The sequence below is a fragment of the Stegostoma tigrinum genome, chromosome 35, assembly GCF_030684315.1.
Source record: "Stegostoma tigrinum isolate sSteTig4 chromosome 35, sSteTig4.hap1, whole genome shotgun sequence".
In the NCBI taxonomy this organism is placed as follows: domain Eukaryota; kingdom Metazoa; phylum Chordata; class Chondrichthyes; order Orectolobiformes; family Stegostomatidae; genus Stegostoma; species Stegostoma tigrinum.
The window spans coordinates 1541383-1565869 of record NC_081388.1 but is presented as its reverse complement, the minus strand read 5'-3'; the positions used below and the strand labels follow the sequence as shown (position 1 = coordinate 1565869).

General features: G+C 41.8%; 1 protein-coding gene across 7 annotated transcripts in view; it reads left to right on the top strand.

Annotated features, from left to right (window-relative positions):
- Positions 1-24487, top strand: part of LOC125447489 (EVI5-like protein) — a 291619-nt gene that overhangs the window by 251218 nt on the left and 15914 nt on the right. For 6 of the 7 annotated variants that reach the window (XM_048521914.1, XM_048521910.1, XM_048521913.1 and 3 more), the window contains one exon: positions 3308-3403. In XM_048521914.1, the coding sequence (XP_048377871.1) occupies positions 3308-3403 (96 nt within the window). Of the gene's footprint in view, positions 1-3307; positions 3404-4830; positions 4938-24487 lie in introns of all 7 variants that reach the window. The other variant, XR_007246559.2, reaches the window with a different exon arrangement.

Sequence of the window (24487 nt, the reverse complement as noted above, 5' to 3'; positions counted from 1 at the left end):
GCATACCTAAAGATGAAGTGTACACCTGGTGAAGCCACCAAGCAGGACTACTTGCACACCAAACAGCAAAATCAGCAAGTGATAGACAGAGCTAAGTGATCCCACAACCACTGGATCAGATCTAAGCTCTGCAGTCCTGCTACATCTAGTCATGAATGGTTGGTGGATAATTAAACAACTCATTTCAGGAGTCAACTCCACGAATACCCTGTCCTCAATAATGGAAGAGCCCAGCACATCAGTGCAAAAGATAAGGCTGAAGCATTCACAGCAGTCTTCAGCCAGAAGTGCCACGTGGATGATCCATCTCTGCCGCCTCCCGTCTCCCCAGCATTATAGTTACCGGTCTTCAGCTAATTTGATTTGCTCCACATGATAGCAAGAAATGGCTAGAGACATTGGATGCTGCAAAGGCTATGGTCCTGACAATATTCTGGCAATTGTCCTGAAGAGTTGTGCTCCAGAACTTGCTGCTCTCCTAGCCAAGTTGTTCCAGTGTTATTACAACACTGGTACCTACCGGCAATGTGGAAAATTGCCCAAGTATGTCCTGCACAGAAAAAGCAGGACAAACCTAACCCAGCCAATTTTCCACCCCTTCAGTCTACTCTTGATCATCAGTAAAACGATAGAAGATGTCATCAACAATACTATCAAGCAGCACCAGTTTGGGTTCCACCAGGGCCACTCGGATCCTAGTCTCATTATATCCTTGGTTCTAACGTGGACAAAAGAGCCGAATTCCAGAGGTGAGGTAAGAGTGACAGCCCTTGACATCAAGGTTGCATTTGACAACAGTGCGGCATGAAGGAACCCTAGCAAAATTGCAGTCAATGGATGTCATGGGGCAAGCTCTCCTGTGTTTGGAATCATACCTGACATATAGGAAGGTCGTCGTGGTTGTTGGAGGTCAGTCAACTTAGCACCAGGATATTTCTGCATGAGTTCCTCAGGATAGTGTCCTCAGCCCAACCATCTTCAGCTGCTTCATTAATGATCTTCTCTCCAATATAAGGTCAGAAGTGGGGATGTTCGCCAATAATTGCGCAATGTTCACTATTTGTGACGATTCAAATACTGAAACAGTCTGTGTTCAAATGCAGCAATATCCAGGCTTGAGCTGACAAGACAAGTGACATCCACGTTACACAAATGCCAGGCTGTCATAATCTCCAATAAGAGACAATATGGTGTCGCCCCTTGACGTTCAATGATGTTGCCATCATTGAATCCCCCACTATCAACACCCTAGGGGTTATCATAGCCAGATACTCATCTGGACTGACCATATTAACACAGTGGCTCCAAGAACAAGCCAGAAGCTTGGAATACTGCAGTGAGTATCTCATCTCTTGATTCCTCAAAGCCTGTCCACCACCTACAAGACACAAGTCAGGAGTGGGATGGAATACTCCCCACTTGCCTGGATGAGTGCAGCCCCAACATCACTCCAGAAGCTTGACACCATCCAGGACAAAGCAGCCCACTTAATTGGCACTACATCCACAAGCATCCACTCCCCCAATCCCAGGACCACTTGCACCTAGATGGACAAGGCATCAAACATATGGGTACACTACCACCTCCAAGTTCCCCTCCAAACCACTCACCATCCTGACTTGGAAATATATTGCTTCACTGTTGCTGGGTCAAAATCGTGGAATTCCCTCCCTAATGGCATTGTGGGTCAATCTGTAGAAGGTGAATTGCAGTGGTTCAAGAAGGCAGCTCACCACCACCTTCTCAAGGGCAATTCGGGATGGTCAAGAAATGCTGGCAAGCCAGAGACCCACATCCCACAAATTAATAGAAAAAAAATTTAGTTCCTGACTGCATTACAGCCTTGGTTCAAACATGGACAAAAGAACTGAATTCCAGAAGTGAGGTGAGAGTGACTACCGTTTATATAAAAGCTATGTTTCAACCCTATGCTAGGGTTTCTAGCATCAAGTAGATAAAGCAGTGCCAGTGTCAATGGAAACCAGGGGTAAGGTCTCTGCTGTTTGGAGTCAAACCTGGCACAAAGGAGAATTTGTGTGGTGGTTAGCGATGAGTTATCTCACTTGCAGGACATCTGTACAGAAGTTCCACTGGGTGGTGTCCTCAGCCCAACCGTCTTCAGCTGCTCCAAAGGTGGCTGCCTGATGAAATTCTGCCAGACTGACTGTACCTGAGGGAGGGACTGAACCAGGAAATGAAGATGTTTAGTGATGATGGCACAATATTAAGCACCATTCCCCATTCCTCAGAAACTGAAGCAGTCCATGTCCAAATGCAACAAGTTGTAGACAATATCCAGACTTGGGTCGAAAAGTGGTAAGTAACGTTCATGTCACACAAGTTCCAGGCAATGACCATTTCTAACGAGAGAATCTAACAATCACTTTGATGTTCAGTGCTACTACCATCACTACATCCTCTAATATTAATATTGTGGGGGATTCCATTGACCAAAAACTGAACTTGACTAGTCCCATAGGTACTGCAACTCCAAAAGGAGATCAGAGACTAGGAACCTTACATGATTAATTCACCACCCCCTGACTATTCAAAGCCTGTCCACTGTCTACAAGGCACGAGTCACTTGCCTGGATGGGTGCAGCTGCAGTAACACTCAAGAAGGTTGAGATCATCCAGGACTAGGCAGCCCACTTAATTTGATACCACAATCACAAACATCCACTCCCTCCACCACTGATGCACGGTAGAAGCATGAGTACCATATACAAGATGCACTGCGGAAATTCGCCTAGACTCCTTAGCACCTTTCAAGCCCATTATCGCCACCTTTCATCTAGAAGGACAAGGGCAATAGATACATGGGAACACTACCTGCAAGTTCCCTTCAAGCTCTTTACCATCCCAATTTGGAAATACTTCACTGTTCCTCCAGTGACTCTGGATAGAACTTGGAATGGTATTGTGCTCTACCTACAGCACACGATTGCAGTGGTTCAAGAAGGCGGCTTGCCATCTCCTCCTCAGAACAAGAGAATCCTGGTCCAGCCAGCAATGCTAATATCCTGTGAGTTTAAAAAAAGTGGTTAAGACTTAACTCCTCTCTGAAATGGCCCTAGCAAGTCCTTTTGGTTCTGAGGCAATTAGGGATGGTAGTAAATATTGGCCTTGCCACTGATGCCGAAGTTCCATGTAAGAAGAACAGAAAATGTTGAATTGAGTGAAACAGCATCACTAACTGAGGAGGCTAATCAGTTGGACAGACTGGAAAACAAAATGTAACAGTGCCCAAAATATTTAGGGTCGAGAAACCTTTTCACCAATTGCTTGTTTGTTTTCTGCTTCAAAGAGAGAAGAAGGACGGATTCAAGGCCAACTGAACAACTCCGACTCCAATCAGATAATTCGTGAGCTGAAGGACCAAATCACAGAATTGAAAACAGAGGTAAAATTGAACAATTGTGCTGCCTTTTGTGAACATCTGTTGTGGACAGTTAGTGCTGTGACAAATTAACCATGAAGAAAGATGCTTCTGCTTTGGGGTCAATGTGGAAATTGCCCAGTTGGGTCCAGGTTTGCTGAAGTAACATTTTCCCATGAATCAGCAGACTCAGGCAGAGTGATAGAATGTCAATGTGTTTTCCACTTAGATTTTTTTTGATGTATTCAGAAGTGGTAGTCAAGTATAAGACTGATGAAAATAGTTTTATCAGTTACCGTTTTCACTTTGTTTGTGCAGTATTCTACCTGAACCTGTGAAAATGACTAAAACTGTCTTGCACCATTGTAATTTAGTTTCACTGCTGTGGAGTTGACAGTTTCTTAAAACTTAAATGTTTTTTGACCTGGATCGATATCTGAAATCTGCCTGTGCCACTAGAGAAGTAAACGACCTTCCCGAAACAGTGAAATCTTGCAGTTTTGGCCAGAAAATGTAACAATTTTTCAGCTGAGGTGTGATTTGGTCAAATTGAATCTTGAGGCAGCTTGAGTGATTATATTAAAAAAAACCCACGAAGTTAAGTAATTTAAATCATTTTTCATTTTTTTTATGAATTAATACTAGCTTGGGAATGTATATAACCTTGCAGAGGGACATTTGCTCTGTAAATCTACTAAACCTGCCCAACGTGTACAGGGAATCCAACACCTAGATTCATTTGGCCACACCATCTCTTTAAATCATTTAAGCCCAACTCAAACCAGAAATTTTTGAGTTTGTTTAACCTGAGATCTTCAGGCTGATTATTGATTGGAAAACCATGGTGTAAGTGACTCTTTGTCACAAACTATTTCTATGTGTTTCCATTTTTTTCTCATTGTTTGAATTTTGATTTTGCAATATTTATCTAGAAAAGTATCAATTCAATCATAATCAGTCAATTGAATTGTTTCTGCATGATGAAGTGGGTGTTGGATTGGATAAGTTTGACAGAGTATCTGGTGTTGCAGCTTTAGATTTCAAATTCACTGATCCCTAGTTCATATCCCTATCTGGATTCTCACTGGCCTGGTTTCCTCCAGAACATCAGGCTCATGACTTTCATCCTGAGTCAGCAGTGCAAGGGAGGCAAGCCTTATCTTGGTTAGATCTATTTCCCATGTGATTAAGAGTTTCTACTTGATAACATGCTTTTCTTAGCTACATCGGTTATGAACCATCCAAAGCAATGGGAAATTCTGGAGGAAATTGCAGTGAAGTATGTTTACTTAGTCCTATCAGTAAGGAATCAGACATTTCTGGGCTTTTGGAGAACAAAGGATTTGGTTGTACACCACAGTACACTGACACTTCTGCTGTCAGTTACCATGTGATTGTCTGCACAGCACTGTCTCTTCTACTGTTCTTTTTTCCCCACTTCTGCCCTAAAGGATCCTTCCCTTTTTCAATAAAAGCTGAAATTCCCAGTGGGGAATGTTTTGGTACCCTGTCTGAGGTATAAGGCCAGTGAGAAGTAACAAGTCCACATAATAAGAAGGTAAGCTGACTGGATGTTTTTCTGCACTTCTGTGAAGTTTTCTCCTTGGTGCTTAAGTCAGGTCACCAATTCCTCAGCGATAACAAGGTGTAGAGCTGGATGAACACAGCAGGCCAAGCAGCATCAGAGGAGCAGGAAAGCTGACATTTCAGGCCTAGACCCTTCTTCAGAAACGTCAGTTTTTCTGCTCCTCTGGTGCTGCTTGGCCGGTTGTGTTCATCCAGCTCAACAACTGGTTATCTCAGATTCTCCAGCATCTGCAGTTCCTCCTATCTCTCTCCAATTCCTCAAGCAGTTTTTAACAAATGAAACAATTGGACACAGGCATCAAGGTGTAAAATACCTGAAGCTATGTGACATGTGGGAAGGTGCTGGGCTAGTGATATTATCACTAGACTATCAATTCAGAAACCCAAGTAGTGTTCGAGGAACTTAGGTTCACAATGGCAAATGGTGGTTTGAATTTTTTTTTAAAAGTCTTGAATTGTCAATTGTGGAGAAAAATTCATCTGGTTCAGTAAGTTCTTTAGGGAAGTAATCTGCTGTTACCTGGTTTGGCTTACATGTGACTCCAGACCCTTGGAGTCTAGTTGACCCTTAACTGCTCTCTTGGCAATTAGTGGTGGGTACTAAATGTTGGCCTAGCTGATGACACCCATATCATATGAGTGAATAATAAAAAAAAACTCATTCCCATCTCCAAACATGTTCTTATTGAATTTCTGAATTTCCCTCCAAGGAATGCACTTAAAAGGATAATTTTGTTGTAGCAATTTGTACCCAACAGATTTAGGCCACTGCCTCAGTAACCATGAGTCCTCAAGAAAGTTTCTGATCAATTATCCCCCAAAAATGCACATTGTAAATAATGCGTATTGTTTCCCTTACCTTGTGTCCTTATGTGCATGTATCAAAATAAGCTCAGCTTTGACACACAATCTCTGTTGACTTGATCTTCACCTTTCAGAATTGAACCTAGCACTTTATCTTTTATGATCACTTACAGTGGAGTGCCTGGTAGCTGCCAGAATGAACACTTTTCCATCAGACAGTCCCAGATTTGGCTGCACCAGTGTTTAGTTTCTGCTGTCCTCCATCCTCAGTCCAGGTGTTCTTGTTGTCCCCTGAGGTCATGACATTGAATTTTATAGAAATAGTTTTTCTCACCAAGCCACTGCATCTGATCCCTCAGGCAGATCTGTTCTGAAGAAGGGTCCCGACCTGAAATGTCAGCTTTCCCGCTCCTCTGATACTGCCTGGCCTACTATGTTCCTCCAGCTCCACACTTTGTTATCTCTGACTCTAGCATCTGCAGTTCTTGCTATATGTCTGTTCAGAAGCTGTTTTGTTTTATCATCTTCCTCATTCCCTATCTACCCAGCTTCAGCCTGCTATCTCCTTGGGAACAGATGAAGACTGATCCACTAAAGTGTCTTACCTTCAGAGTAATGACAAAAAAAGTCAGAAAGTCACAAGTTACCACTATAAGGGTCTAGAGTTTAAAAGACGTTATGTGGTCCGTAAGACATAGACGCTGAAATTAGGCCATTTGGCCCATCAGATCTGCTCTACCATTCAATTCTGGCTGATAAGTTTCTCAACTTCATTGTCCTGCTTTCTCCCCTTAACCCTTGATCCCCTTGACAATCAAGAAATTATCTACCTCTGTCTTAAATATACACGATGGCCTGGCTTCTACAGCCCTCTGTGGCAATGAATTCCATAGATTCACCACTGTCTGGCTGAAGAAGTTTCTTATGATCGATGAATTAAGGAACATGGATAATATAGCAATGTGACCTATAGACTCAATGATCAGATAAATGGAATGAAGGGAGTGTTGAATTATGAGAGGAAGGTCTCTACCAGTCGAGCTGACAGAATACATCATGTTTGTTTGGAGCTATTATACGTGACGATGACACATTTGAGATGTGAATAGGTGTGATGTCTCATGCAGTCTCAGCAGTCAATACAATCTGTTGCTGTAATCACAATTTCAAATCACATTTTTTTCTCAAAACAGTATCAACTATCAGTAACAAAAACAGAAATTGCTAGAAAATCTCAGTAGTGTGGCAGCATCTGCAAGAGAAATCAGAGTTAATATTTTGCATGGAGTGGCCCTTCCTCAGAACTAATGGTAGCTAGGATAATGTCAGTTTGTATGCAGAAGATAGGGTGCAGGGAATGAGTAAGGAGTAAACAATAGGTGAGGATAGAGCCCAAAGAGAGACAAGAACAGTTGGACTGACAAAGGAGTGGATAACAATCTGGCTAGGAGAATTAAAAGCTATTAAAAGTCTTCCAACTCAAGTAACAGTAACCAGTTTTGACATTTCCCTTCAGGGTCACTGTCACGAACTACCTATTACATAGGTCACTGGTTTTCTACATAGGTCACTGGTTTTCTACATTGACTGGCTCAGTCAGCTGATGGAGTTTTTGATGATGTGACCTCTGTACGCTTTGCTCGCACTTTATCAGGATTGAATTATATTCTATAATGAAAATGCCTGATAAAGTATTTTATAAAGCGACAAAACATTATTTAATACAAAGTATCTATTCGTCAACTTTTCTCCAATGAAGGGAAATCATTTTGTCTTTTTTTACGTTAACATAACGACTTTATCTATGCTAGGATTTATATTTATAGTGAAAAGAGAGGATTTTGCTCTGAAGTTTATAGAACAGAGAATGCTTTCTGAAATGGGATGATTGACACAGTAACAGCATTTAAAGTGTTTAAAAATTAAGTTCAGTTAGCACAGAAGAGAACATAATTAGAGTCCATAGCTCTGATTTGACTTGAAGCAAATGGCCTCCTTTTGTGCAGTTTCAACCTTGTCTTGACCCAGTTTATAACACATTGATCAGGGATCTTCACAGTCATTATCCCTTAACGTTTGTCATCTTAACCCTCTATTTCAGTAACTTTGATAAAGATTAAACTGTTTAATCTTTAAGTATTACTGACTTCCCACTTCGGTGAGTCCCAGTCTGTATGCTGAATGTCGCATGGAGAAATTACAAGTCATTTGGTTGAATCAGCAGTTTTTCAGTTCTTTGAAGGTAATGTTTCAGTTATGGGTGTCGGTCTAGCTGCAGGACTGACTATCAAAGCATCCATTTATGCATCAAACAAATAAAACATCTACATAAAACTTCCAGTTACTCAAAAGTAACAGGAAATAATAATGAATAGAAATAACAAGGGAGAGGCTAATTGTTGCACTTGCCTTCTCGCCTGGGCAGCTACTAACTTATGTGAGCTTTGGCTGTGGATACTGGCAACCATCTGATAACCACAGCCAGAGTTAAATCAACCGGTGCACCAGAAGAACTCACTGCTGTCCCATTATGATCTTTCTGACTCCATACAATGCTGTGACCGGCCAGTGTTCGTGCTGGCCCTCTGGCAAGGATTATAACAGGGCAAGTGAACAGTTTCTGACTAATCTATCTCTCACTAGTAAAGGCATCAAGAGCTGTTGTAACATCACTACAGCTGACGCTGCACACACCAGTGTCTTGCTGGGCTGTGTGGATCTATATCACCCTATTGCGCAGCTGAACCATCAGGAACACAGTCTAAATTTTTTGACAAGATTTGTAGCTGAGGTCATGGATGAGGTTGCAGACTTGCTCGCCAAGCCGGTGTGTTTGATTGCAGATGTTTCATCACCCTGTTAGGTAACATCATTTGTGCACCTCCAGTGAAGTGTTGGTGTTCTGTCCAGATTGTTATTTATATGTATCAGTTTGCTGGGGTGGTTCAGTACTACTTCTGGTTCTGTTTGTCAGTGGTTGGTATATCGGGCCCAGTTCAATGTGTTTGTTGATGGAGTTCCGGTTGGAATTCCAGGCCTCCAGGAATTCCCTGGCATGTGTTATTATGGATGTGTTCCCAGTCTAATTCGTGTCCTTCTATGTCCATGTGTATTGAGACTGGTGAGAATTGGCCTCTCTCGTTGGCTAGTTGCATGTCTCTTGGTGTCTAGTTAGTGTTTGTGTACCCTTATTACCAGTTTTCTTCCAGTTTGGCCTGTGTACTGATTCTCACAGTCCTTGCATGGTGTTTTGTATATTACATTAGTTTTATTGATTGTGGGTATTGTGTCTTTGACGTTCGGCAGTAGCTATCGCAGGGTGGTTGTTTGTGGACTACCCTGATACTTAGGGGTCTAAGTAGTCTTGCAGTGATTTCAGATATGTCCCTGATGTACGGGAGGGTGACTAGCGTGTCTGACTGTGTTATGTCGTCTTGTTGTGGTCTATTGCAGAGGTAACAGCAGATTGTGCTTTTTAGGTATCCAAAAAGCACAATCTGCTGTTTACTCTGCAACAGAACGCAACGAGATGACACAACACAGCCAGAGTTAAATCAACCAGTACACCAGAAGAACTTGCTGCTCTCCCATTATGATCTTTCTGACACCATACAAAAGCTCATTAGCCACATAAAATCTACACAGCTCTACGAATCCCTGATTCTACTCGTGATAGCACTGTCATATCATCTGAACAAACAAACATTTAACATTTTCATGTTCTCAAGGCGATGCTGCGATACGATCTACTGCTTCAAGGATGCCTTGTTAGTGTTCAGTGCTGCCCTGAATCACTTGTAAACCACAGAAATTTAGCACAGAACTCCCCCTTAGTGGTTTCATGGAGATTTGTTTTGGCTTTATGGGCGTGGCTGACACTGGAAAACTCCCGTTTATTGTCCATTTCTGGTTACCTTAAGAGGATAAGGTTGAGGCTGGTTAAAACTGAGTGACTTGCCAGGCAACTGAACAGAATGTGAGAACTTGAAGTAGATAATTCAGTCCTTTTGAGTCTGTCTGCCATTTAACATGCACATGCCGGAAAGTAGTTTGGATTTTATTGACAATTTCAGTAGGTTCATCAGGAACACTTTAGTTTTCTCTCTGGTTTCAGCTGAAAGCACCTTCTTCAAATCCATTCCCAATTTGGATTTAAAGTTTGTCTCTAGATTCATTTTTTTCTTCCAGCACTGTGCTCGGTGCACATGCCACTGCGTGATGCACTCATACACTCTTAATGCATGGGGGATCTCTACACGCCCTGCTCATCCCTAGCCTGCTTCCAAGAAACAGTGCAGTATGTAGTGAACGACAACATAGCAATCATAACATCAACACGGGTAGCTTCCTTTCAAACCATTTGGACTGTGAACTTTAAAAATAAATTGACCCACTTCTGTTTAGCATGGAGAAACTACCATAAATCATAATTTCCAGGGGGAAGAAAGAACCTTCAATTTTGTAGACTTCTGTGTGATCCAGGCATTTCAAAACATTTTTAAAGGTAGTGAAGTGACCCTGAAGAGTAGTGGGTTCAGTGAGTAGTAGTTCAGAGGAGGCAGCCTCCAATTTGCATAGTCTTGCAGCAGATGACCAGATCATCTGGTATCTGAAGTGTTAGTTTAGTTTGTGGAAGAAATATTGACAAGAATACAGTTTGTAGTTCCCCTGCTTCTCCTGAAACCATGTCATGGGTTTTTCTCATGCCTCAAACTAAGCCTTTTGATGCCTCAAGTTGACATTCCATCTGCAAGTCAGCACATCAGACGATGCAGAGGTCCCAAAATGCTGAAATGTTTGCCTAGATTTTGTACTGTACTCTGGAGCGACCCTACAACTGTTGACTCTGACAAGCAAGCTACCCGCTAAACCGTGCTGTTAAATTCTTGCAACTTTCCATCATACACTGCAGTCTCGTGTCCAGGTTTATTTTCTAACAAACTATAGATAGAAAGGGGAAGAAAAAATTTGCTCTGAAATTACTTGCCTGCTTTCACCCCCTCCCAGAAATGCAACAAAACCAATCCGTTTATTTTTCCCAGTTTGGAATCTAGTTATCATAAATTGAACTGGTCCCAGTGCTGGAAGCTGCTGGATTTATGGGTGTGAAGGAAGGACCAAAGTCAATGATAACAGTGAGACATTGAATCAGAGATTGCAAAGTGGACGCAGATCAGTGATTTAAGTTCAGATGATAACCAGACGTACATAGTTTAGTTGCTCACTGAGGGGGACGGTGTATGTGGGAGGAATATCCAGTCATGCAAGCATGAAAGATCAATTTAGGTAGTGTTGAGTTTAATGATGTGTATTCAGCTGACAGGAACATAATAGTCCAGAGCACTTGTGAAAATGAGCAGTTTTTGGGATGCATCACATCCAGCAGTGCTGATACCAAATCTTTCCGAATGAGTTCTCTTCATTTGTTAAGTAGTGGCTTTGTTTGCACCCAATTTTACTCCCAGATGTTTGCACTTGTCTGATTGGAGAGCTTGACATTTGTTCACAAGTCATAAGGAAATATGCATATAATAAAAGCCTTTTTTCCAAAGCTGCACCTTGATTTTAAAAGTCTCCACCTTTTTATTCAATCTCTCCACGGACTTGTCCTCCCTATCTGTGAAACCTAATTCAGCTATACAACCATCTGAGATATCTGTATTCCTCTAATTTCTAACTTTTGAATAATCCTAATCACTGCATGACTGGTGACTATGCCTTAAGTTGCCAGAGCTCTGAACTTTGGAATACCCTTGCCTATTCTCTTTCCTCTGACATTCTACCTTCCTTTCATCCTTGAGAGTCATTTAGGGCACCAAATGAGGCCACTTGAACCTATGCAGTTGTCAATGATCAAGACACAAACCTGTTTCTTTACCATATTTTTGGTCACATGTCTTAATTCCTGTCATTGCTCAGTGATATCTTTTGTTCTGTAATGCACCTGTAAAACGTCTTAGAAAATACTATCAAGTTAACAGCAGTTCTATGTTTTTATTTCTAGGTAAACTTTGTTTTGCTCAAAGGTTTCTATTCCTCAAAAGTTACTGGTGTGTAAAAGGCAAGTTTCAATGAGTTAAAAGGTTGTATATCAAATTAGAAACCATTGCATCAAATTTTCACCATAAAGTAGTTTGTATAAGTTGCTTCTCCCAATAAATGATGGGTGGAAGAGACTAGTCCAGTTCCTGTACCATCAGGGATTTATTATTTCTTCTTGGGGAGTGACTGTCACTGGCAATGTGATCAGTTGCTGACCAACCCAAATTACAGTAAGAAGGTGGTAGTGAACAGTCTTCTTGAACCATTGCAGTCCATCTGGAGTGGTACAGTGACTCAATTGTTAGCACCAGGGACCAAGACTCAATTCCAGCCTTGGGTGACTGTCCATGTGGAGTTTTCACATTCTGCATGACTGCACCGGTTTCTACGGCTGCTCTGGTTTCTCACACAATACAAAGGTGCGCAGATTAGTGGATTGGCCATGCTAAATTACCCATAGTGTCCAGGAATATGCCAGCCGGGTGGATTAGCCATGGCAAATGCAGGGTTCCAGGGATTGATTAGGAGGGTGAGTCAGTATGAACTTGATGGTGCCAAACTGTAAGGACTCTGTGATCATCTGTAGCTGCACCCACGGTGCTGTTAGGAAGTCCGTTCTAGGATTTTGAAACAATGGCATACTCGCAAGTCATGATGAGTGTGACTTTGAGGGGAACTTGGGTGACAGTTTGGTATGCGTCATCCCTTCCTGTCTTTCCAGGTGGTAAAGATTGTGGTTTTGGAAGTTGCTGTGGACAAAAGCTTAGCAAATTTTGCTGTGTATCTTGTCAAATGCTGCCACTGCATGCAGGTGGTGGAGGGAGTGGATATGTAAGATGAAGGATAGAATATTGATCAAGTGGGCTGCTTTGATCTGAATGGTGCCAAACGTCTTGAGTGTTGTACTCATCTAGTCAAGTAGGGATTATTCCATCACCCTCCCATCTTGGGCTTTATAGATGGTGGACAGGCTTTGGGGAGTCAAGAGGTGAGTTACTCTTTACAGAGTTCCAAGCCTCTGACGTGCTGTTTTAGCCAAAGTGTATATATGCCTGGAATGTTGATGCTGGGGTTTTCAGGAATGGTATTGCCATTGAGAATCAATGAACAATGGTTAGATTCTCTCTGGTTGGAGATGGTCATTGGAATTTCTGTGCCATGATGCTATTTGCAACTTGACACCCCAAACCTGATGTTATCCAAGTCTTGTGGCATACAGATGTGGGTTACTTCAGTATCACTGAAGATTGCGATCTTAAAATCAGTGAATATTCCCACTTCTCACTTACTGAAGCAACTGAAGATTATCAGGCCCAAGACATGACCATTGCACGAGTTTGGGATAATTCTCAGGGCTTAGATTATCTAACTCCCCATAGCCTCAGCCTTCTTACTTTTCACACAGTATGACTCCAACCATTGAAGAGTTTACTCCTGATTCCCATTGAATTAATTTGCCTCCTTAATGTCACACTTATTCAAATGTTGCCCTGATGTCACTTTATTGACAATTAAAATGAATGTGAATGGATAGTAATTGGCCAGGTTCAATTACTTCTGTTTTTTGAGCAAGACGTAACTGAGCAACCGCCCACATGTCACAAAAACAGGAATTGCTGGTCTGGCAGCATCTGTTGGGAGAAAGCCATGTTAACATTTCAAGTCCAGTGACTCTTCTCCACATTGTTGGGTAGATGCCATTGTTGTAGCTGCGCTGGAACAGCTTGGCTAGGAGTGTATCAGAGATAATGGGAACTGCAGATGCTGGGGAATCCGAGATAACAAAGTGTAGAGCTGGATGAACGCAGCAGGCCAAGCAGCATCTTAGGAGCAGGAAAGCTGACGTTTCGGGCCTACACCTTTTTCTGATGAAGGGCCTAGGCCTGAAACGTCAGCTTTCCTGCTCCTAAGATGCTGCTTGGCTTGCTCTGTTCATCCAGCTCTACACTTTGTAATCTTGGCTAGGAGTTTTGCAAGTTGTGGAGCTCCAGTCTTCAGTACTATTGCTGGAGTATTGTCAGGACCCACCCAGTTTTTGCTGCTGCATGCAGTACCTCCGATGTTTCTTGATACCACATGGAGCGAATTTAATTTACTGAAGACTGGCACCAGTGATGCAGAGGACCTCTGGAGGAAGCCAAGCTGTATTATCCACTTGGTACATCTAGCCAACTGTGAGACAGTAAGATATAGGAGTAGCCCATTCAGCCCATCAGGTCTGCTCTGCCATTCAGTCATGGCTGATGTGTTTCTCAGCTTCATTCTCCTGCCTGTTCCCTGTAAGCTGTGGTCCCCTTGTTAACCAAGAACCTATCAATCTCTGTCTTAAAGATGCTTGATTACTTGGCCTCCACAGCCTTTTGCGATAGTGAGTTCCACAAATACACTGGTGTCCGGCTGAAGAAATTCCTTTTCATCTTAGCTCTAAAGGGTCTTCCCTTCACTCTGAGGCTGTGCCTTTGGGCCCTCATCTCTTAGTAGTGGAGGTAGCTTCGACTCTATCCAGGCATCCCAATATTGTGTAAGTTTCAATCAAATTGATGCTCCCCCCACCCAATCCACCATCCTTCTAAACTCCAAGTACAGACAATGTTTCCTTTCTTTCTTGAGCCAAGTTTTCTCCACTTGGAGGCTGCTGACACTTCTGCCGAACCTGACCACAAATCCTAGGCATATTGCAGCAAAATTATAACCCACCTCATTGTGTGAGCCTGTGTTGATCCCAATACTCTTTGCACTGTAGTCTCAAAATATGGTTCTCTTGGAACAATCTAGCATGTGATTTTGCTTAGCCTTGCTATTCCAGATTGCCACAGCTAAGATCATTCCATTTTGACTAATGGAAGTCACGTTGTGGTACACTTCTTGTTTAGGAATAGAGAATTCAGCAGCACAGATGGATCTGTTTCTCTTGTTATGCTGTGCTAGCTATTTAGAGAAGCAGCCAAAAACCAGCCCTTGCACCCTGCTTTTCTGCGTTGCTGTCTGTCGTCTTTTACTTTACATGTTGATCTATTCCCTCTTGTAGAAGGGTAATGGGGCTTCTAGTGGCAGAACGTTACTGCTCTGGCAATTCCGTCAGAATAAATGTCTCTGAAACATGCTTCCACACCCTGTGGCCTTGTTAAAGTGATAAACCTTTGTCACTTGATTCTCAATTTGAAAAAAATAAATATCCAAATAGATATTTCCTAGGACCGAATTTGTATATTGCTGAAGAAAGCCACATCGTGTCAAAGCTGTTCATCTTGAACTCATCAGGACAATTTGCCAGAATATCATTTTGAGGGGAACTTACTAATTATACTGAGAGGAAAGTTAATTAATGACAAGTGGTCTTTTGTAGAGGCATTGCTCTGGAGAATCCACCTCATACGCCGCTGCATCACTCCTCCTTTGACAAGTGGATCCTTTCTTCAGGAAGGGAAGTAGAACTGCTCACAGTACCACAGGGGCAGAGCAGTTCAGGGTCAACGATTTAGCGGAGGGTGGCAACAATCATTTCTTGGTCCATTTCTCAACACAGCCATATCTTATTTTCAGCACTTCTGTTGTGTGCTTTGTATTGACCAACAGTGTAAGATTTTCAAAAAAGTTGTGTGTTATTCAAGTTTTCACAATTCACTATTATTCTGATCTGACAACTCGGTGCTTTAAGGGTGGTTGGTTACAGGAATTGGCCACCTCTGTTTTCTGTTATTTTGTTAACATTTTCTGTCATGACAATATTTGGCATGCATATCCAGACACCTTTTTAAATGAGTTGTGGATTTCTGCTTCTACCATCATTTTTGGATAGTGAGTGTCAGACCTCAACCACCATCTGACCAAAATAGAAGAGGAGAGCTACCATCTGGCTGAATTCTCTAAATTAGAATTGCGCAGTCACAGAAAGACCTTTCAAGTGTTCACAATACTACATCAACCAAATACTGTAGATGCTGGAAATCTAGCAGGCAGTTCTCATGAAAGGTTACTGACATTAAACGTGCCCCAATAAACACATTGCCTGACTTGTCAAATATTTCCAAATCTTTTGCCAAATGCTGTTGCGACCAAGTTGACACATTTAAAATGTTAGCACCAGAAAATATCTCTATGTTCAAGAGTAGAGAGAAAGGTTTAAGGTGAGCAGTGTTCAAAGATAAATGTTGTAGAATCAACAGTTTCTATATTTTTAATAGAAATCTCTGATTCTATGACATTTGTATTTGAATGTTATACACCTTCCTTTCCACTTTAGAGCATAGGGAAATGTGTCAGCTCAATCACAGCAGCATTTGGTAAAGTTTAGAAATTTTAGAAAAAAGTTGGAAATATTCAGCAGGTCAGGCAATGTGTGTATAGAAGTATGTTTTATGTCAGTAGCTTTTGTTCACAACCAATTACCAGGTTTTTGCAGCATCCAGAGAATTTTGCTGTTGTACTACCTTGAGTATTAGCTGTCGTGAACTTTTGAAAGCTCCTTCCCTGTGGGTGCATAGTTCTAATTTAGAGGATTCAGGTCAGATGCTGGGAAATTCACTTTGCAGTCAATACAGATTCAATGGCTATGTGGCCTCTGGCTATATTTGGTGGATATTTCAATTGCCCAGATGGCCAGCATCCCAGGTTTCTAAAGGTAGTGGAGGTGGAGCTGGTAGTAGCCAAACTTCCCCAATCTTACCCTGATATTAAAGGCTAAAGGGAAAGAAAAAAATTCTTTTTCAAGCAAGGGTACAAGGATATTTCTTGTAACTGTAGGCCAGTGAGTTTAATGTCCACTTGAGTGAAGTGGGCAAGGTTTTGTTAAAAGGGAGAGGGAACAAAACAAATGGGTACTTGGAGAGTTTTGAATTAATGAGAGGGATCAAGCCCAAGTTTGTGAACAATATTTGTATGGGATTAATCTGATTTTAAAGTCATAACCCTTTGAATTAATGAGAGGGATCAAGCCCAAGTTTGTGAACAATATTTGTATGGGATTAATCTGATTTTAAAGTCATAACCCTTTGAATTAATGAGAGGGATCAAGCCCAAGTTTGTGAACAATATTTGTATGGGATTAATCTGATTTTAGAGTCATAACCCTTTGATCCAATCTGTCCATGTTAACCAAGTTTCCCAAACTAAACTAGTCCATTTGGCCCGTATCTCTTTCAGCCTTTCCTATTCATGTACCTGGATGTAAGTTTGCTCACTGAGCTGGAAGGTTAGTTTTCAGACATTTCGTCACCATTCTGGGTAACATCATCAGTGAGCCTCCGATGAAGCGCTGGTGTTATGTCCCGCTTTCTATTTATCTGGTTAGGTTTCCTTGGGTCGGTGATGTCATTTCCTGTTCTTGTTCTCAGGGGATGGTAGATTGGCTCCAGCTCAATGAGTTTGTTGATGGAGTTCCGGTTGGAATGCCATGCTTCTAGGAATTCTCGTGTGTGTCTCTGTTTGGCTTGTCCTCGGATGGATGTGTTGTCCCAATCAAAATGGTGTCCTTCCTTATCTGTATGTAAGGATACGAGTGATAGTGGGTCATGTCGTTTTGTGGCGAGTTGATGTTCGTGTATTCTGGTGGCTAGCTTTCTGCCAGTTTGTCCAATGTAGTGTTTGTCACAGTTCTTGCAAGGTATTTTGTTGATGACGTTTGTTTTGTTTTGGAAATGACATCACCAACCCAAGGAAACCTAACCAGATAAATAGAAAGCGGGACATAACACCAGCGCTTCATTGGAGGCTCACTGATGATGTTACCCAGAATGGTGACGAAATGTCTGAAAACTAACCTTCCAGCTCAGCGAGCAAACTCACATCCAGAACCTCAACCTGAGCTACAAATCTTCTCAAAACTCGCTAGCATTCATGTACCTGTCTGAATGTCTTTTGAATGTTGCAACTGTACCTGCATTTACTAGTTCCTCTGGCAATTCATTCCATATAAACATGACCCTTTGTGTGGAAAATGTTTCCCCTCAGGTTCCTTTTTAAATCTTTCCCTCTCACTTAAAACCTATGGCTTCTAGCTTTAAACTCCCTTACCCTCACGTTAAGACCTTGTCTAATCCTCTCGTGATTTTATAAACTCTTAAGGTCACCCCTCAAACTTCATCGCACCATGAAATAACAAAGTTCAAGAATGGAATATAATACAGTGGCTCCAATACAATGCCCCACTCTACTTCAAGCAATAAATGTTGACAACCGCAACAGAATAAGTCAGAAAGCAGCAATGCAAGTGAGAACTTTTTGACAACTTCTAGGAATGTGTATGACAATAATTACTGCATCAAACTGAAGCATGTATAGTTTGTAGTGGTGACAATTGCCTAGCATACCAGGCTGGATGATATTCGTTATGAAGCAATTCTTCTTTGTATAAAAAACCTCCAGCAGCATTGTTCTGCAGTGTTTCATGCTGTATGTGGGCTTTTCACTTTCTTGTGGCAGGAAGCCATGTTATCATCAGATTATGTAAGAAATCGTGGAAACTGAATACTTTATCTACCCCCAACATCACAAATAGTCCAGAAAGTTCTTGGTACCATTGTCTGGTAGCCAAGGTGCATTTATATTCGATGGTCCTTTTAGGATGTTGATTGCCCTTCATTCAAGGTGTAATGAGAAAAGAGCTGGAAACCTCTTGGCCATCTCTTTATTTCTGTGGGAAAAGGTAAGCTCTAATTAGAATGTTTGTAAGACTACTGTCCATAATTTATACCAATGATTTACTCTATTACTGAAGGTGCTATTCATTGGAGCAGTTGTTAAACAATGATCAACGTTGCTTGTACCAACAATTCTGATGAATGTAGAAGGTCCCATAAAACAATTGGGAGAGCAGAAAGTTCCCTTAGTCAAAAACTTCTCAAACAACTTCAAGAAAGAGAGAGGTTATTGTTGTTTTTGAATGATCTTGCTTTCCAAAAAGAAAATATTGCGTTGGTTTCATAGCAACCAATTGTATCTTAACACTTCAGACTTGTTCAGAGATGGGCTGTTGTACTAAGGACTAACCTGTCCTGCTGTCATTTCCTCACTACTACTAGCCAAGACCGAACAAAGTATCTCTCAGCATGGAAGCCAACAATCAAAGTGCCAGCTACGGGAACCAACCTATGACATATCTAAGTCTAGAGGTCTGACCATTGCATTGACATCCTTGCTCTGTTTGAATTGTTGCTGATGAATAGTGCTGCCCTGTTTCTTACTGAACCGTGATGATATTGCCACTGCTGGAATGTCCTCATTAACAAGTTTACAGCTTGGTCTCTTACCTCTTACTCTTGTATTGGCATATTGTTCACTTTCCAAGAACCTCGCTTCAACTCTGTTTTACCCCTAAAGCAGGTGGGTCTTGAACCTGGGCCTCTTGGCCCAGAAGTAGGGATATTACCACGATGTCACAAGAGCGTGACCTGTCCCTGCCTATTCTTCAAAGGGAAAAACAAAATGTGTCTACACTTTAGAATAATGTGTAGGGGGTGGCTTGCTGTGGAGGAGGGTGTAGTTAGTCCCTCATTACCTTTGTAATCATCAGATCACGGTCTTTGACTTTCCTCCTTACTCCTTAAAGGACTGTTTTCTGAAGTTCTCTTCTCAGCTGTAGATTTGCTGTTCACTGGAGGAGTCTGTCTCGAGCCACTTAATTTATTGCAGCAGCCAACTTTGGCATTATCAGCCCCCTTTTTATATAAAAAAATATATTTTGGAAATATAACTTTGGAAACTTTGACAGGTTTAGACAGAGGATCTCGATTGGCGCAGGCTTGGAGGGTCGAAAGGCCTGTTCGTGTGCTGTAATTTTCTTTGTTCTTTGTTCTTTATAAGTTTAAAAATGCCTAAAAGACTTGTGACCTCATGACATCATGTTCATAACCACCCCCTCAAACCTGTCATCTTCATAGTCTCTAGTGCTGTGGGCTTGATAAAAGACAAGGTTATCTTTGACTTTTCCTTGCATGCTCAGGATCCACCTCCATTGCCTTGAACCATAACAATCCCCACTTCCCTCTGCATTTTCTTTTTGAGAACCTTTCTCCTTTCTGCTACTGTGGCAAATTCACAGTTGCCCAGCCTATGTCCTTCTTAGCTGAACACATTCTCACCATGTTGGTCATTTGCTAGCCAAAGTTTTATAGCTTTGTTCCTATTTTAGAAGCCTTTACTCACTTCCATCCAAATTAAACCTCCTCAGTACATCCGCCTTACTTCATCTTAAGCACAAGGAGTGCAATTTGAGCTGGCACAGAACTAGTTTAGCCATACATCACCAGATCTGACTTGGCCATGTGACATGTCTGTTGTTTTCGTCTGAAGCCACCCACTGCACTCAATCTGAAGAGCGACAACGAATCATTTTTTTACATTACAAGGCATTTCCTTAAAAACGACAAAATGCAGGAGCAGAGTTAGTCATTTAACTCATCGCGTCTGCTGTGCCATTCAGTGAAATCATGGCTAATCTGATCATCCTTAACTCTACTTTCCTACCTTATCCCTATCACACCCTTGATTTCCTTATTGATTAAAAATCTATCTCAGCCTTGAACATACTTAACAGCTCTGCCCTGACAGTGGGTAAAAAAAATTCAACAAGCTGACGACCATCAGAAAAAACTCCTTTTGAAATTATTTCTTCTGGTCCTAGACTGTCCCACATCAACCTCACCATATCAAGTCCCTTAAGAGTCATATATTTCAATAAGATCTCCGTTCACTATTCTAAACTCCAATGAGTTCAAGTCTGACCTACTGAACCTCAAAGGAGAGTGCCTCCATACCTGGCCTAAGTGAACTTTCTCTGGATTGATTCCATAGCCAGAACATTTTCCTCAGATAAGCGGACCAAAATAGTTCACAGTATTCCAAGTGTGATTTTAACTGGTGCCTTGTTCCACTTCCTTATTTTTATACTTCATACCTTGGACATAAAGACCAACATTCTTTTTTGCCTTCCCTATTATCTATTGAACTTCCACTCCTAAGACTACCCCACAACCACATGGCACCTTCCCATGCAGTCACAGAAGGGATAATACTTGCCCATTTAGTACTTCTCTCCCCACTACCCAATGCACTTCCAGATGAAGCATCAATTTACCTGTATTTCACTCAGTCTAGTCTCCTGTATTTGTTGCTAACAATGTGGCCTCCTCCCCAGTGGGGAAACACTAACTGGGTTGACTGCTTTGCAGAGCACGTATATTCTAACATAATACAGCACAGGAACAGACGCCTCAGTCCACCATGTGAGCACTGACCGTGATGTCATTCTAAACTAATCTTATCTGCCTGCACATGATCCATATGCCTTTATTCCTTACCTGTTCAGCTATCTGTGTAAATGCCTCTTAACTGCTATGATTGTATCTGTTTCAACCACCTCCCCTGGCAGTGGGTTCAAGGCACTTAATACCCTTTCTGTAACCAAAAACTTACCTTGCACATCCTTTGGATTTTCCCCCTCGCACCATAAACTTATGACCCTTTAGTATTTGAAATTTCCACCCAGGGGAAAAGAATTCCAACTATCCACCCTACCCATGCCTCCAAATAGTGTATGTCAGATTGCCCCAACCCCCTCATGCTCTGTCAAAAACAATCCAAATTTGTCCAACCTCACCTTATGACTATTACCCTCCAATCCAGGCAACATCCTGGTAAACCTCTTTCACACCCTCTCCAAAGCCTCCATGTCCTCCTCATAATGGGATGGTCCGAACTACACACACTGCTCCAAATGTGGCCAAACTAAGGTTTTATGCAACTGCAATATGACTTTGCAACTGCTATATGTACTGCCTCAACTAATAAAGGCAAGCATGCCATATGTTGTCTTTGCCACCTTATCCACTTGTGTTGTCACTTTGAAAGCTGTAGAGTTGCACCCAAACAACAGAGGTCCTAGGACTGATCCTTTGTGGAGCACCACTGATCACAGACCTCTAGTCAGAAAAACATCCCTCCACAACAGCCCTCTGTTTTCTATGACCAAGCCAGTTTTGTATTCAACTTACCATGGATCCCATGTGACATAATTTTCCGTATCAGCCAACCACGAGGGATCTTGTCAAATGCTTATGTAAATCCATGTAGACAACGTTCAATGCCCTACCCTCATCAGTCACCTTCATCACTTTCTCTAAAGGCTCAATCAAGTTTGTAAGACAAGACCTCCCAGAATAAAAACATAGTAACTATCCCTAATAATTCCATTCCTTTTCAAATGTGAGTAAATCCTGCCTCTAAGAATCTTCCAGTGTGATTTCCCTACCATTGTTGTAAGGCTCATCAGCCTAGAATTTCCTGGATTATCCCCGTTGCAGTTTTTTTTGAACAAAGGGAAAACACTGGCTATTCTCCAGTCTTCTTGGACCTTCCCCTGGCTAAAGAAGATACAAAGATCTTTCTCGAGACCACAGAAGTATCTTCCCTTGCCTCCATCAATAACTTGGGATAGGTCACGTCAGACCCTCGGGACTTATCTACCATAACGTTTTTCAAGGTCTAACCCAACACTACCTCCCCTTACCATCCGCATGCCCTACAATATTAACACGTCCCTATTTCATCTACCATCATCCTATCCTGCTGCTTGGTGCATACTGATGCAAAGTACTCATTAAGGATATCACCCACTTTCTCTGGCTCCATCTATAAATTCCCTCCTATCGAGTGAACCACCCTTTCCTTCGCTGCCCTCTTGCTCCTGATATAAAATTATTTGGGAGTCTCCCTAATCCTACTTGCCAAGGACATTTTATGACCCCTTTTAGCCCTCCTGATTATTTGCTGCTTCCTTTATTTTCCTCAAAGGTTTTGCCTGATTTCAGTTTTCTAAATCTTGCACATGCTACCTTTTTCTTCTTGGCTAAACTTTCAATTTGCTTGTCATCTAAGGTTCTTGAATCTTAGCATTCTTATCTTTCATCTTCACAAGAACATGCTGGTCCTGAACTCTGATCAACTGGCTTGTAAAAAAAATTTTCCACATATCAAATGTGGATTTACCCTCAGCTTGGCCCAATCTAATTTGCCCGGTTCGTACCTAATAAGTTTGAGAAAATGACCCAGAGCTTTCAGTTGCCTCCTACTTCATCATGACACTGTGATCCCTGGCCAAGATTTCTGTCTTGGGCCTGCTGTAGTGAGCTAGCGGGGTCAGCAAAACTGGAAGAACAGCATTTCATTTTCCACTTGGGAATCCCTCGATACTCAAAATCGAGTTCAATAATTTTAGGGCCTGCACACCCCTTTCGTGCCTCCTTTGAAGGAGGAAAGATATGGTAGATAGAAAGGAAAAGGCAATAGAACAAGGTAGTAAAATTGATAGTGGTTGTCAGAATTTGGTCTGAAGGGGTGGAGTGTACCAACTTGAGAGCAGCGGCAATAAGGCCAGATTTTGTAATGTAATGTAATGATGAATATAGTAAAAAGACACACTCAAAAGCTCTGTTATATGAATGCACATGGCATTACTAACAAATGAATGAATTGACAATTGAAATAGAAGTTGGGAAATGTGAATGTTGACAGGAAGAATGGAGAAGCAATAGATTTGAATGGAGAGAGTGCAGTCTGAAGTACAGAGATCTGGATGTCCTGGTATATAATCAGAAAAGACTATTGTAGAAGTGCAGCATGTGGTTAAAAGTCACTTGGTAAACTGGCGTTTATTGCAAGCGAATATAAAAGTAGGGAAGTTTGTTAGTTATACAGGATGTTAGTGAATTAGTGATTTGGAGTACTGTGTCATGTTTCAGTGTAGGGTAGCTGTGTTGCTAATGGCCTAGTTGTCTGCAGAGTGACATAGTAGTTCAGTTCCGGCACCAGCTGAGATCACCATGAATGGTCTACCTTCTAGCCTGAGCTGTGGTGCCCCTCGGGTATGTTGGTGACATTCACGGTTTTGCTGTCCTCGCTTAACGGATCCAGTTGCAGTGGAAACAATTCAGCAAAGGTTCACATGACTGTATATGGAATGAAGGGATAGACTTATGAGGGAAGATTGAGCCATTTATACTATACTCATTGGAGTTGAGAATAATGAGAGGTACATTTACTGACATCGAAGATCCTAAGGCTGTATGTCAAGAGGTTGCCCCCCTTTCTGAAAGATGCTAGAAATAGGGGACACAGTTTAAAAATAAACTATCTCCCATTTCAGACGGAGAAGAGAGAGAATTTTTTCCAAAGATCATTAAAATGTGCAATTTTCCCTAGAGAGCAGTGAAGAAAGAGTTATTACATTTTACTTGAGTTAGATTATTGAGCGAGTTTTGAGAAGATTTGTAGCTCAGGTTGTGGTTCTGGATGTGACTTTGCTTGCTGAGCTGGAAGGTTAGTTTTCAGACGTTTCGTCACCATTCTAGGTAACATCATCAGTGAGCCTCCGACGAAGCGCTGGTGTTATGTCCCGCTTTCTATTTATCTGTTTAGGTTTCCTTGGGTTGGTGATGTCATTTCCTGTTCTTTTTCTCAGGGGATGGTAGATCGGCTCCAGCTCAATGTGTTTGTTGATGGAGTTCTGGTTGGAATGTCATGCTTCTAGGAATTCTCGTGCGTGTCTCTGTTTGGCTTGTCCTAGGATGGATGTGTTGTCCCAATCAAAGTGGTGTCCTTCCTAATCTGTATGTCAGGATACTAGTGATAGTGGGTCATGTGGTTTTGTGGCAAGCTGATGTTCATGTATCCTGGTGGCTA